The following is a 15,932-nucleotide window of genomic DNA, read 5'->3' as shown; positions in this document are numbered from 1 at the left end:
GTGCATGTGAATCCAGGTGCCTGAGGAGGCTAGGAACATCGGACCCTTCTAGAGACGGAGTTACAGACAGTGTAAGCTGCTTGATACAGTGCAGAGAACAAACTCAGGTGCTCTAGAAAGGCAAGCAGCACATGCTCTTAAACACTAGACCATCTCTCCAGCCCTGATATTGTTTGTCTTATTGTTGCTTATTAATAAATAAGGGAGATTACTTGAATTATCATGAATAAATCGCACAAATACATTGCTGACCCAGTCCACCACTAGGGTCCACGACTGTAATACCAGTATTTATGAGATCAGAAGTTCAAGGCCAGCCTCAGCTACACAGTCATTTGGGGCTACCTATTCTACAGAAAAGTCTATCTATAAAAGACAGTATTGACTAACAAAATACAAACTGTGAAACTGTTTTTTTTTTTTTTTTTTTTTTTTTTTGGTTTTTCAAGACAGGGTTTCTCTGTATCGTTTTGGAGGCTGTCCTGGAACTCGCTCTCAAGACCAGGCTGGCCTCGAACTCACAGAGATCCAACCTGCGTCTGCCTCTGGAGTGCTGGGATTAAAAGTATACGCCACCAACGCCCAGCTGAAAATAATTCTTTATCTTATATAAGAAATACATATATAATAAAGGTAGTAAAATAAAGCAAGAATGGTAGTTATCTCTAAGAAAAGGAGAGGAATAAAACTGGCAAAGAACAATCTCAGAGTTAGTTTACTTATCTTTCTTGCTTTGAGTCAGGATCTCACTATGTAGCCCAGACGGGCTTTGAATTTGTAATTCAATTCTCCTGCCTTGGCCTCCCAAGTGCAAGGACTGCAGGCTTGTCCCACAACATTCATCGCAAAGACTCTCACCAAATCCTTAACATTTTTTCTTTTATGATTTTTGTTCTGAGATATTACAGGCCTATAGGGCACCACCTTTCCATTTTAGTGGGCACTGGGGAATCAAAACTGGAGCCTCTAGTCTGCTAGGTCAGAGCTCCATCTACTGAGTAGGTACACTCCCAGCACCAACATTTTTACTTATTGAAGTAGGAAGTTGAAATGAATATTTAGATTATTCTTTTTATATACAGTCCTAAAATAGATTTCTTAAAGATTTTTGTAATTTTTTTATTTGTTTTGAAGACAGGGACTTACTCTGTAGCTCAAGCTTGTCTAAAACTCATGCCAATCCTGTCTCAGTCTCCTGAGTGCTGAGATGGCAGGAATGAGCTACCACACCCAGTTCAAGATGAAGATATTTAAGAATACATTTCAAAATCCAAAATCTGAACAGATAGAAAGGATATAGGTATAGGGCAAGTATCCCTTCTCTGTGTTTTTGTACTCTTCAAAGTATTCTTTTAATTATTGAAAAATGTGTGCTAAAGTATTATAAATTCTACTACACAGACATCAACTACACACAACAAAATAAACTATAGACAATTTTGTGATTACTTACAATAACTATCACAAACTCTCTGGCTTAATGGCAGAAGATTAGTAGCAAATGTGGTCGACTTTAAAGAGTTATCATCAGAATGGGAATAAATCCATGGAAGTGAGAGCATTCCACATAACTCTTCCAGAATATGATCCTCAAATGAACTTTTTACTACAGAGACAGAAAATAGGAAAGAGATAATACCTATTCCTTCATCATATTTTTTCAGGAATGTGGACATCCAAACATCAAGTGGAATTATAACCAACAATCAATGAACAAGGATTTTTTTTTGGGGGGGGGATGTTGAAACAGGGTTTCTCTGTATAACCCTAGCTATCCAGCTCACTCTGGCCTAGAACTAACAGAGATCTGCCTGCCTCTGCCTCCTGAATGCTAGGATTAAAGGCCCATGCCACGACCTGCTAGCTCTAAATTCTTTTTTTTCCTTCTTAAAACAAAGGTTCATAAACAATCCTGTTTTAACTAGGGATGGTCTGTGGCAAACTCAGAGCCTTGCACATGTTAAACATACACAATACCGCTGAGCTATATTTATAGGCCCATACTGAAGTCTGTTAGGCTAACAAAATCAAGTGTGACTTAAAAATATACATATCTGGGGTTGCAGAGATGGGCTCAGAGGTTATAGTGACTGTTCTTCCAGAGGACCCGGGTTCAATTCCCAGCAACCACATGGCAGCTCACAACTGTAATTCGAGTACCAGTAGATCCAACACCCTCACACAGATACATATACAGGCAAAACACCAATGCACATGAAATAAATAAACTGATTAAAAAAACACTGGGAAGTTGTGGTGCATGCCTGCAGAGGCAGCAGATCTCTATGAGTTTAAGGTCAGTCTGATCGACAGAGTGAGTTCTAGGACAGCCAGGGCTACACAGAGAAACCCTGTCTCAAAAAGCAACAACAAAACATATACATCTATTCACTGTTCTATATGGATCACAGTAGTCTTCAGATTCTCAAACTAAAACATTGAAATATTTCAAATAAATATCTACTGACTAAATCAATCAAAATATTACAAAAATAAATACAAAGCTCACAAACTACTGTGAGTTTAATTAACAGAAATTTTGAAAACATTTTGAAAATTGTGAACACTTTTTCATTTAAACTTTAGGTAGAAACAGAAAGCCTATTTCTACAATGACTAAGGTTAATCTATAACTTATTTGTACTCACCTTGTATATACATCAAAGCATCATAAATTCTCACCATGTTATCAATGACTAATTCCAGTTCAAGTTTCTGAACAGAGCCTAACAAACTCCTGCAGCTCTTAAGCACTTTTGTATAAAAATCCAAAGACATCCAAGTTATTGCTACTGGAGGTTTCTTCTTATATTTTTGTTGACAGTCCTTGAAATTCTGGCTGCAATGAGTACATTTTTAAAAAGATATTAGAACTAAGAATTCTATTATAGTCCAACATATTTTAATAAATCCAAAATTAAGTATAGAACTAACCTATAACCTTAAGTCAATTTAAAGTCAGTATGCAGACCAATCTTATATTTAAGTGTATTCTCTTAATGTTGGTTTAAGCCACCTTTTTTCTGTTGTTTGTAGTATGTGTAGGGAGGTGTGGGAGACATACAGACACACTGAGTCTAACTTTGTAGCTTAGGCTGGCCTAGTGGCAATCCTCCTGTCTTAATCTATTCATCAGTCTTGTGATATGGGGATTGATCTTGGGTCTTTGAATGTTGGCATTACCAGGCTGAAATAATGATAGAAGACATGCCTGTGCAATTAGTAAGTGATGTGATAAACACTCTTCAGAAGAGATCAAGAATCTAATAATCTATTCCTTCAATTTATCTCAAATTCTAAGTTTACTAGCATTTGAATTAATATAATTTTCCTAAAATCTCTTCTTTTGGGGCTGGAGAGACGGCTCAGAGGTTAAGAGCACTGGCTGTTCTTCTAGAGGACCCCGGTTTAAACCCCAGCACCCACATGACGGCTCACAACTGTCTGTAACTCCAGTTCCAGGGGATCCAACACCCTCATACAGGCATATATGCAGGCAAAAACACCAATGCACATGAAATAAAAATAAATAAAATAAAAAAGAAAAACAGATAGATGCAGGCTGGTTGACTTCCTGATTGGTATTTAAAAACAAAAGAAAACAAACTCTTCTTCTATAGCTATTTATTGGTTAGTTGAAAATTAGTCCAAAAGTACAAAGCAATCACAAACTGTCCTAAATCATGGCAGTAAAAGTAAGTCTTCAAAAGGTCATACTTGTTTCTTTTGATAGAAAATCTATTTAAGGATGCTGACCAAAAAATCTGCTTCTTCTGCATTCTAAATTTCTTATATATTTCAAGAAATATAGTCAAAAGAACATTGAGTTTCTGAATTGTACATTAAGTATGTTCTGCTATCTCCATATCGTGTCCTTGGAAAAAGTTATTTAGGCTTAAGGGAAAAAAAAGTCTACTTTTTTCTGCATTTTAACCCCCAATCAGTAAGGAAGGTATAATAGCATTTACTTCTAGAACTGACATAAAGATTAAGATGGAAGCAACATTTAGCACAGGACCTAACCTTTGGCAGACATTTAATAGAAAATTTCTTACCTATTTCCCTAACAAAATTTGTGTCCTAAGGTCACAGAAATCAAATGAGTAATGAAGTTTCTTTTTCTTTCTTTTTTTTTTTTTTTTTTTTTGGTTTTTCAAGGGTTTTTCTGTATTGCTTTGGAGGGTGTCCTAGAACTCGCTCTGTAGATCAGGCTGGCCTCGAACTCACAGAGATCTGCCTGCCTCTGCCTCCCAAGTCCTGGGATTAAAGGTGTGAGCCACCAGCGCCCAGAATGAAGTTTGTTAAATGGTAAATACAAATTCATTAAAGAAAGCCCACATAGAAAATAAAAAAAGTTGTTTATGGGCCAATGAGATGATTCAGTGGGTAAAGCACTTGTCCCAAAAGCCTGATGACCTGACTTTCTTCCCTGGAACCTATGTAAAAGCAGAACTGATTCCACAACGCTGTCCCCTGACCTCCACATGCATTCCATGCATAATAAAAACATTCTTTAAAAATCTTTTAATGTTTCTTTTTTACCTATCCATGTCTTGATGAGAACAGTGAACAGTGCAGAGAGCAGTCAGCTGTAATACAATAGTGATTCCTTCTAACTTCTCAGCAACAGAATTCCTTAGAGTACCACATTCAAGGGAAATCTGAAGGGATTCAGCTTTCTGCTTCAGTACATTCCATAATATGCTCTTTTTGTCCATATCCACATGAATAATTCTATAAATAATTATAATCACAGTAGAAGGTATTACTATACAATACAAATGCATTTCAAACAAAATACGCAGTGGGGTACAGCTCAGGAATAGAGTAATGACTTAGTATACACCAGGCCCTAGGCTTATACTCCAGTACAAAATTAATAAGTAAAACACCTGAATTTAAAACAAAAGAGCCAGCAAGATGGCTCAGCAGATAAAGCCACATACTGCCAAACCTAAGAATCTGAGTTTGATCTGTGAGGACCCACATGATGGAGGAGAGAACCCATTCCCACTAATATCTATGGTTGTGGTATACACAGATGTAGACAAGACAGACACACATACACACATACCAGTAATTATAATAATAAAACAAAAATTGCTATGTATTATCAACTTTTATCTACATTAGGACAGACTTAAAACAATGTTCAATTTGGCTGAACTAAGGCAATTCTTTGGCTACATTCAAAAAATAGTGTATTTACTAAGATACGAAATACAACAAAAACACAGGCTGACACTTCAAATATTAAAAAGCTAATTAAACAGGCATGGAAAAACATTCACAGTAACTATATTTATACATATCATGCCATTCTAGAGTAAACCACAATGACTAGTAAATCACAATATTTTAAGCATTCCTATTGCTTATGTTTGGAAAGATGTTCTTAAACCAGAATATTTAGCAAAAATTTATTTTTAAGGCAAATAAAATTTATGAACTGTCTAAAATAAAATTAGATGAGGTCATACTCTTCAGACTGTCTGGATGGCCTTTTGGAAGAGTTGAGAGAGGAGCTGAGTCTACGCCTCTTTGGTGACACCTCATCATTATTATCGCTGAGATTTTCCTGTTGAGTTTGGCACTGAATTCTCTCCATAATTTCTATACTTTCCATTTTCAAGGCTGCATAAAATGGTCCCAACAAGTACTGAGAAAACAAAAATAATTTCAAAATACTACCTTTTAGGAGATGTTTACATTAACAGAAAAGTGCATTAGGTGTTGGTTACATGTTTTCTAGGAAGATAAACTATTTCTGAGGCTTAAAAAGCAAATCAAATATCTGCATTAGCCAATATTATTTTACATTCTATCAACTTAGAATAGTTCTATAACTTTAAAAAGGTCTATAACACAAATACACTATAATTTTTCCTCTCTCAAAAAGATATGCAGAAACTTTTATAAAGGAATCACTAACTTTTTCATAATATAAAACTAGCAAGACCTATAGATAAAATAAGTTAAAATATTTAATGTTTAAAATACTGAATCAAGTTACTATATATCTGCGTATTATTGCCTGTCTTTTCCCACAGTCAGAACAGGAAAAATGATATAATCTGATATCACTAAAATCATTGACATATAAAAATCTCAATGATTAAGTCATTATCTCCAATAAGATAACTACCCCCTTTCAAGTAATGCTGTTATAAACACATATTTCATTAATTCTACTTAAAAACAATCTATTCCATTGGGAGTTCACTAACATAATTAACAAATTTTTCTGAAATGGAAGTAAAAAGTCTATGACAGGGAAAGAGACTAAACTATGAAAATCATCATGCCTTCAACACACATCATTGTGCAAGATGTTCCTTTTTTTTGTTAATACATCCTATAGATTTAAATGAACAAAACACCTAGTGTGCAGTCTTAATACTTACCCCAATATGTTTCTGAACTCCAAGAACATCTACAAGCGCTCTACAAATATTCGTCACATATATCTTCCTGACCTGTAAAGCCGATTCATACCCAGCTGGCACAAATTTAAGGAAATACTGCAGTAAATGGCACAAAGCTGCTTTCAGCAAATCAGACTTGAGCCGCACAAGCACGCGATCTTCAAACATGGCACAGAGTTTTTCCAGAAGCACATTTAAGTAGACAGGTTCAATATTTCTATAAGCCTCTGCTTCAAAGGGGAATATTGTCTTTACCAGTTTTGACAACGGCTCTTCATACAGTTTCAATTGGTCAGCATCCATTCCTACAAGGTGTTGTAGCAATTCCAAAAATAAACTGAAAAAAGTGCTGGCTGGTTGTGCTGGTAATCCTCCAAGTTCAAAGAGTTCAGTTAAAAGGCTAATTGCTAAAGATCTGATTTTGGGACTACCATGCTCTAGCAGAGCACAGCCTATCTGCCACAGTAACAATTCTTGTCGTCTAAAAAACATAGTTGGAACAATATGAATAAGAACCATTAATAAAGTGACTTCAATAAATTCTACATTTTGCATGTTCATGAATTGCAAAGGAGCTGGCTGTAAACATCCCATATATTCATCCAATCGGCTTAAAAATCGACTAACAACCACTGGCCATTCCATAACATTATCCACTGCATTTCTTTTGTGGAGGTAAATTAAGTCTTCAAAAAGATAGAGTAATTCCCTTGTGAGTATCCCAAAAATAGGAGGATTCTTGCTTTTAAAAAGAAATAATAACGAGCAGATAACTTCACATATTTTCTTGTGTAACATGTGGCAAGATGGAGTTGCTGCAATTCGTAAAAGTCTTGTAATGATCCAATGACTGAATTCTTTGAAACAAACAGAAAATACATTAAATAAGTATATCATAAGTGTGAATTTGCTTCATGATTGATAGACTCACTAAGAAGACAGTCTAGATTTCCCACATGATGAAAAGTCTGTACTTTAAAGTATCAATTTCTGAGCTACACAAAAAAGGTTCTGACTTACCATCTGCTAGTTAAGTCCACTTCACCTCTCTAAACATACGTAATGATATCTATGCTACTGGTTACTGTGAGGATCAAGTTTACATAATGTATGTGAAATAGCACAGTTCCCAAAGCACAATAGTCAACAAATAGTAGCTACTATTGTTCCATCAATAAAAATCCTATCTTTCTTTTTTGAGACAAGGTCTCATGTAGCCCAGACTGGCCTAAACTAGCTATTTGGCCAAAGATGACCTTAAATTCCTAATGATTCTCCTGCTCTCATATCTTAAGTGCTAGGGATTAGATGCATAAGCCACAGCACCCAGCTTCCTTCAATGAAAAGTTGCTGAATGTAGAGTTGGATGTGTTTCCGTGATAGAATACATATCTACTACATTTAAGGTGCTAGATTCAATCCCTTATCCATATGCACATATCATTTACTTATCTGAGACAGAGTCTGTCTACATATTTGTTTGTTTATTTGTTTGAGACAGACTCTCTACATAGCCCGGGATGTCCTGTAACTCACTGTGCAGACCAGGCAGGCCTTGAACTCAGAGACCCGCCTGCCTCAGCCTCCCAAGTGCAGGGATTAAAGGCATGTGCCAAGTCCAGTTCATCTTGTTTTAAATGTTACTAGCTCTCAAGTTATTTCATGACTCACTTGTGTGTTATAGTCCATACTTTAGAAAATATAACTGAGACTGACAAAATGATTGTAATATAATTTAAGAAGTTATGACTGAGGAAATACAGAACACAGTAATAAGAACACATAAAGCAGCAGCAATCAAGGCAGACCTAGGTGGCTAGGAGGAGTCAGACAATACCTTTGGAAGGATATATTACCAAAGCAGATATTTGTAATACTCCCAAAATTCTAAAATATTTCATTATATAGGAAAAAGTTTACTTTGCATCCCTTTTTGAGAGAACAAGAAAAAAAAAGAAAAAAGGATCAATGGGGTAGTAGCAACAAAGTAAAAGCCTAGAAAATAGCTTCAACATATAGAATTTTTTCTTAAAAGGCAATATAGTAAGTTTTTGTTGCTGTTGTTTTGGTTTTTTTTTTTTTTTTTTTTTTAAACAGGGTTTCTCTGTGTAGCACTGACTGTCCTGGAACTTGCTCTCTAGAGAAGGCTGGCCTTGAATTCAAGAGATCCACCTGCCTCTGCTTCCTGAGCGCTGGGATTAAAGGCGTGCACCACCACACCCAGCATAAATAAGTAGTTTTGAATAGAATGTCCAAATAGGCTTTGTAATAACTAGAGAGGATATTCCAGTAAAACTTAAAAAAAAAAAAAGTAGTTAAAGCTGGGAAGTGGTGGTACATGTCTTTAATCTCATCACTCAGGAAGCAGGCAGATCTGAGTTCTAGGCCAGCCTGTTCTACAAAATGAATTCTGGGTCAGCCAGTTACATTGTGATCCTAATTAAAAAACAAATGCAAACAACAACAAAAAAACAAAACCGCTACCATGTTTCCCTTCAAAATAGAGCAAATATAACTTTTGGGAGTATATAATCTTGTATGTGTGATATTCAGAAAAGCAGAAAAAGATGAGAGCTCATAAAACAATAGACAGTTTACATAAAATAATAGCACTTACCAATACAACTGTCTTTGGCCTCATTTTGTTCCTGGCTTCCATTCACATTTACAAACATAAGTGGAGAAGACTTCATAATATGCTGAATGAAATCAAGTAACATCACAGAGGTCGGTTGAGCATCAGTTTTCTTTACAAGTTCTAGAGCAACTAAGAAATAAAAGATTATTTTTAACAAGTCATGATAAAATAAACAATAGAGCTTTTGTTAGGAAACTAGACTTTGTAATCAAAACTTTTGTCCAGTAGAGTACTCATGCTAAACTGATATGAAGAAATACTATGATCTTATCCAATATTCTTTGTATGTGTGTAGTGTAAATGTATGTACATGTTCATGGTGTGTGTGAATGTGTATGTGAAGGTCAGAGGTCAATCACATTTGAGACATATTCTCTCTCTGAACCTAACTTCACCAATTTAGCTAGACTGGCTAGAAGCTCTATAGATATGCTGTGAGACTGCAGGTGTGCATAACCGCAGCTGGCTTTTTAAGATTGTGCTGGGGATTTAAAGGCAGGCCCTTAGTCTTATGCAGTCAGCTCAATGTCTGAGCCATTTCTCCAGCCGGCTGCCTAATTTTATAATCACATACATTAATTTATCATACATCCCATTCTACAAACAAATGTACCACAGTCTACAAGATGTCAGGCACCATGCTCTGAAGACAAAAACAAAAATGATAATCTGGTGAAGGAATCAAAAAAATTAAAAAAGTAGTACAACATGGTAAATCAGGATAAGAGGAAACAGTTCTGGAAAAATACTGTGAAGGAATCCCTAGATAAGGAGTTGGCAGAGGGAAAAGGCAAGTGCTCCAACCAGAGAGTGCACCATATGGAATCATATCTTGCAAGTGTTTGTAGTCCTCTGTTGTTTTGGGTTTTTTTTTCAACCTATAACTTTGTGGATTGAAAAGAACAAAGTTTAAATGGTTATGATTAATCATAAAATGTGTTGGTACCAAATTCCACTCTACCATAATCTTTTGCTATGGCAGGGTTTTTATGGCTGTTTTTTGGTGGCCTTCGCTATATGTCTACCATCAGCACAAGATGTCAATAAAAAAGTCCACATGTTTGGACTTGACCAAATGCTCTTTAGCTAGCACATCAAAGAACTCTAGGAAGCCAGTGGAAAATCATGGTTATTAATAGAAACACAAACTTGGTCTTAAGGTCTAAATTATATATGTTTAAGTAACAAGCAACACTGGGGAACAACTTGGTTAAAATTAGTATCTCTAACAAATATTAATTCTATAATTAAAATTGCCTAAAGGTAAAAAAAAATGGTAATATAATGTTACATGGAAAACCATCTAATTCCTGAAGTTCCTGTAAGAAATAATTCCTTCTTACCAACATTTACATCTGTAAGTATTCGGTCAATGAACTGGCAGAGAATTTGTCTTGGTTTCTGTACAATGGTATTATATTCCTCTGGAGTAGCACTAAAATACAAAGAAAAGCTTGTTAAAAGAGGCAGAGGGGGAGCTAGCAAGATGGCTTAGCGTGTAAAGGGACATGCTGCCAGACCACATCTGAGTTCTATTCCTAGAACCTACAGGGTGGAAGGAGATCACCACCCCCAGTAGCTATCTTCTGACCTCCACATGCACTACGCTGTGTGTGACTCTCACTCCTGATAATAAATTAATGTAAAAAAGTTTTATGAGAGGCATGGTAGCACATACCTAGAATTTGGAAACTGAGGCAGGAGGCAATTCAATGCCATCATCTGCTACTTCGATTCTTTTTCACAAACTAAAGCAACATAAAGCTTTTAATCTTTAAAAGGACTCACCTTTTAATTTGTAAGAAAACTCTCTGATGTTGAACTTGTCAAATTTGATTAGTTTAAGTGTTAACACAGACAGTATTCTACTGCTTAAAAATGAAAATCTAAAGACATTACTAATGGGGGGGGGGAGAGGAAGGGTCTTAAATGCCAGCACAGGAATCTGACCTGTAGATTTTAGAAATGTGCATTCAAAACGGTAACCATTAGCCACATGTGACTATTTAATACTTGAATTAAGGTTACTCCAAAATAAGATGTGTTATAAGATACATATTGGATTACTAATACTTACACAAAAAAAGAGTTAACATTGCATTAATCATCTTATACCAGTTACATATGAACATGGTATTACTGGATATAATGGGTTAATACATAGCCTATAAAGCATTGCTAACTTAATTTTACTTCTTTTTAAAATGTGTTTAATAGAAAATTTTAAATAACTACATATGTAGCTTCTACTATAGTTCCATTAGACAATACTGATCTAGATCTTCAGAAAATCTGTAGCAGAGCTTCTTTAAGAAACAAATTCTTGCCGGGCGTTGGTGGCACACGCCTTTAATCCCAGCACTAGGGAGGCAGAGGCAGGCGGATCTCTGTGAGTTCGAGGCCAGGCTGGACCGACAACCTCAAAAAAAAAAAAAAAAAAAAAAGAGAAAACCTGTCTCGTAAAAACCAAAAAATAGTAATAATAATAATGATAAAATTTTAAAAAAGAAAAAAAAGAAGTCTCTTTTCTTTACTGGTAATTATTGACATGGATGAAATGATGTCTGGGATTTAGTGCAGAATAATATGTGCTGAGAGAAAGAAGGCTATGAAGGAGGAAATCAATATGTAATTTTTTCTTTTGTTGTAATTGAAAATTTTCATATTAAAAAGGTAACAAAAATGCTAAAATATATACATAAAGTATTAAAGAGAAATACAGAGCATTTGCCTACCACATGGGAGACCCTGGGTTCAATCAGCACTGGGAAAAAAAAAAAATGAGAAAAAAATTCAACAGAATTGTTTCCTAAAATCCTGAATAAATTCAGCTTCAGCTCTGTAACTTTATATAAAATCACCACAAAACAGAAAATGAAAACTGAATAGAGTCTGTGCTACAATCCATGATAATGACAACTATTCTTAGAGTTATTGGAAATTTAGTGAGCACCTATAATACATCAGGCAATACACAAAAAGCTAATGTTGAGAAAGCAAAAGGAGCTCAGTGGAGACTTGATAAGTTAGGGTAGACTGTGAGGCCATTTACCAAACAGCTAACACATGAAGCACAGAACTGGAAGAAAAGTAAAACCAGCTGAAATATTCTTTGAGGTTTCAAGGCAACAACTAAATGAGATATCTACAAGGTACATGGATACTTCTAGATCTTAAGATGCACAGAGATGGCCGGTAGTGGCGCATTCCTTTAATCCAAGCACTCCAGAGGCAGAAACAGAGTCTGATCTCTGTGAGTTCTAGGACAGCCTGGTCTACAGAGCAAGTTCCAGGACAGCCTCCAAAGCTACACAGAGAAGCCCTGTCTCAAAAACAAAAACAAACAAACAAAAAGATGCATGGAGATACAGTCAGTCAATGTATACGAAATAAGACTAAACATTATTGTCAATGCTACTCCAACTCATAAGCAACAAGATAGGATAATAAACCTAATTTGGATATGAGGAAGCTGACAGTTCTGGAAAGTAAATCACCCAAGGTCACACATCTCCTATTAGGGGAAGCCTGGGATATAAATGCAATTGTAATTAATAACAACACCTAAGCTAAAGTTAGAAAAGCCATAAGGAGACACAGAAAGGCCAGACAAACAGAAATCTGAGGTTGATTCTAAATGACTGGAATTTCATAAAGGAAGCAGTAAACAGGATCAGATCCATTTTAGAAAGTTTTTTGGGGTTTAGTTTGATAAAATGTAAATTTTACCATTTTATGATTTTAAAGTATATACTTCTATAGCATTCAGTTCATCACATTCCCACTACCTGTCTAGAACTTTTTACCTTCTCATACTCTACACCTTATCAACAATAACTTAAACATTTCCCCCTCTTCTACTTCCTAGCAACATTCATTCCACTATTTTATCTCCATGAACATGACTACTCTAGGTATCTTACATTAGTTGCATATCATATTTACCACTTGTGACTTCATTTAGTTCTCAACTGTCCTAATGCTGTAACCCTTTAATACAGTTCCTCATGCCCTGGTGAACCCCAATCATAAAATGATTTTTGTTGCTACTTCATAATTGTAGTTTTGCTACTGTTATGAATCATAATGTAAGTATTTTTGTGGAGGCAGGCTTGCCAAAGGCACCATGACCCACAGGTTGAGAACCACTGATTTAGTATAAAAATCTGTGCTGTGCCTGTTAGAATTTCTTTCCTTTTCACGCTGAAAATGTGACATTTATGTCACATTTGAGAGGTTATGTCTACTTATCTGTTGGTGAACATTTGCTTTCACCATTTAGGTATTGTGTGAATAATGCTGCTATGAGCAATAGTGTAAAAATTGCTGCTCAAATCTCTACTTTAAATTCTTTTGGGTATAAATTTAAAAAATTGCTGGGTTATAAGTTAATTCCGTGTTTATTCCCTTCCTTCTTTGTAGCCCACTCATTCCATTTTCCACAGTGGTTAAGTTATATCATTTTATTGTTTCCATATCTTTACCAAATATTTTTTGTAAAAAAGTTATTTTTACATATACAATAGTTATTATAATGGTCTAGAAATAGGATCTCCTTGTTTTGTTTTTGAGACAAGGTTTCATCACACAGCCCCTTTTAACTCCTTGGTAGCCCAAGCTGTCCTCAAATTCAGTGACCCTCTTGCCTTGGCATCCCAAGCTATTGTCACATCAGCTTCCTTGAGATCTTCATTTGTGTCTTATGTCTTATTAGTCATTTACTTGTCAGCCATTTTTATGCCCTCTTTGGAGAAAAATATGTTCAATTTCCTTATCCACTTTTTCAACAGATAATGAGATTTTTTTGTTGAGTTATGTTTTTTAGTATAGCAACAGCTGTTGAACTCTTTTAATTTTTTTAATTGTTTTTTAAGTCTGTACGTGTGTATGATGTATGTATATACACCATCATGTGAGTACAGGTGCTCATGCCAGGGTGCACGTGATGAGGTCATCTCAGTGAAACAAAATCTGTATTATCAGTTTCCCAAAATCACCACCTCTATCCATGCTTCTAGAAAGACAGAAATTACTAGATACTCCCATACAGTATATTTGCCACAATTATGCAAAGTGAAAAAAATCACAGTGATGATGCAGTTATGACAAACAAAAGTGGTCTTTTCACTTATCCTCCAATTTAGGTTTTTGGCACGACCAGCAGGAGGAAATGAACACAGCTGCGATGCAAAATTAAAAGCTGAAATTCCACAGACTTAAGGTTTGCACTGACTTTACGTGCAGTTTCTAGTTTAAGAAATAGGAAAGCTATAAGCTCCTGATAGAGGGAAGCGACGAGGGGCGTGGCAAGCACTAGCTCAGCAGATTGGAAGCTGGTTTTCATTAGCCCCTAGGGGTAGACAGAAACAAGGCATTTGTTTTGGTTTTTTTTTCCCTTGCCTTGTAGACCTGGCTGGCCTCAGGGTTCGCCTGCCTCTGCTACCCGAGTTCTGGGATTGAAGGCGTGCGACGCTCCGTCAGGCCGGAGAAAGGCATTTACAAATGGAATACCAACTCAGTGTGGGGAGCGCTGAGCACGTTACTCTGTGGACCTGGGGCCAGCCCCTCGGATTTCTGACTAAAATAATGGGCCGGTCAACTCGGGGCCGGGGAGGGATCACATCTTCATTAGGCTGGCCGAAACGTGGTCTCTCCCGGAGAAGAGCCCTTTCAGCCACTGGTTTCCCTCGCTGAGAAGCGGGGCCGTGATTCTGAAACAGAACCTAAGCCAACGAGCTCCCCTGGCCGCGAAGAGAAGGCACAGAACCGAGGGAGGGCTCTCCAGAAGCAAACGAGTGCTAAAATGACCGGGAGAGACCCTTCGCGCGAAGCAGAAACCCGCGAGGGCACGTCCCCTGCCCGGGCACCCGGCACGCACGTCGTCGCCGCGCTCCCGCCAACTGCCACCGAGGGGAAAGCGCCCCCAGGCCGCGGCGCCGACTGAGAAGACACGGCGTCCGGCGACGCGAGGCTGGCGACCACGCGCGGCCCTACCTGCCCAGCTCCCGCAGGGCGGGGATCATGGACGCCAGCTCCAGCCCGTGGTCGCCCATGCTGACACCGTGCGGCTCTCAAAACAGCCGCCGCCAGCGTGGGGCTCCTCCGCAGCCACCTCCGGAGAAAGCGGAGCGCCGACGGGTGCCCGCGAGGTCCAAAACTCTTCCCGGAAGCCGCCGGCGGCCGCAACCCGCAGGCGCTTGTTTCCGTTCCTGTTAGGACCTGGGGGAAATCCCGAGGGCGGCAGGGGCGGAGCCGGCAGCGGACGTACCCACCCAATTTTCCTCCCCCCGGAGGGCGTGACCTCCCGCGGGTGTTTTTTGCTTTGGAGATGCTCAAATATGGATGCTCAGGGAAGCCAGAGCCCAGGATCTGGGTTGGAGAGGGACCTCACGACGCGACAGTTAAGAGTTATGCATTTCACTATGTCAGAATCACGCAGTTAACTGCGGAAGGCCACTCAGTAGTGTTTACATTTGTTGTCTGACACATAAAGATAATTACTGCAGCCTCCAAAAATAAAAATAAGAAGTGGTGGAACGGCAGCCAGGTGTGCTCCAGACTGCAGGATTTGAATTTGCTGTACCTTGACCCCTCTTCCCTCTGCCCCTTTACCTAGGTATGCTTGATGAAGTGGCATGAGTCTTATACAGGCCAGCAACATAAACTCACCCCTCCCACCTCCCTTACCCTGTTTTCTTCACAGTACTTAAAACCTAATGATATTGGCTGTGTCTTAGAATGTAAGGTTTTGAGAGCAAGGTCTTTGTTTATTTTGTCTGTTGCTGGCACCCCATGAACTGAACATAGTTCATGTTTAGTAAACAATTTTAATAAATTATTGAATGTTAGTAAAAACAGGATTAGGAGTT

At 37.6% G+C, this 15,932-nt stretch overlaps 1 protein-coding gene across 1 annotated transcript in view; it reads right to left on the bottom strand.

Moving 5' to 3' along the window:
- Atr (ATR serine/threonine kinase) overlaps positions 1-15,174 on the bottom strand; it is a 97,553-nt gene extending 82,379 nt beyond the window's left edge. The window contains exons 1-8 of the mRNA XM_040739930.1: positions 15,058-15,174; positions 10,407-10,498; positions 9,043-9,192; positions 6,405-7,282; positions 5,481-5,659; positions 4,543-4,734; positions 2,649-2,839; positions 1,454-1,606 (exon numbers count right to left, since the gene is read on the bottom strand). Of these exons, the coding sequence (XP_040595864.1) occupies positions 1,454-1,606; positions 2,649-2,839; positions 4,543-4,734; positions 5,481-5,659; positions 6,405-7,282; positions 9,043-9,192; positions 10,407-10,498; positions 15,058-15,116 (1,894 nt within the window). The 5' untranslated portion in view covers positions 15,117-15,174. The remainder of the gene's footprint in view (positions 1-1,453; positions 1,607-2,648; positions 2,840-4,542; positions 4,735-5,480; positions 5,660-6,404; positions 7,283-9,042; positions 9,193-10,406; positions 10,499-15,057) is intronic.
- Between the last annotated feature and the right edge of the window lie 758 nt (positions 15,175-15,932).

The sequence above is a fragment of the Mesocricetus auratus genome, unplaced genomic scaffold (assembly GCF_017639785.1).
Source record: "Mesocricetus auratus isolate SY011 unplaced genomic scaffold, BCM_Maur_2.0 Super-Scaffold_100691, whole genome shotgun sequence".
Classification (NCBI taxonomy): Eukaryota; Metazoa; Chordata; class Mammalia; order Rodentia; family Cricetidae; genus Mesocricetus; species Mesocricetus auratus.
This window is presented reverse-complemented; position numbering and strand designations above follow the sequence as displayed.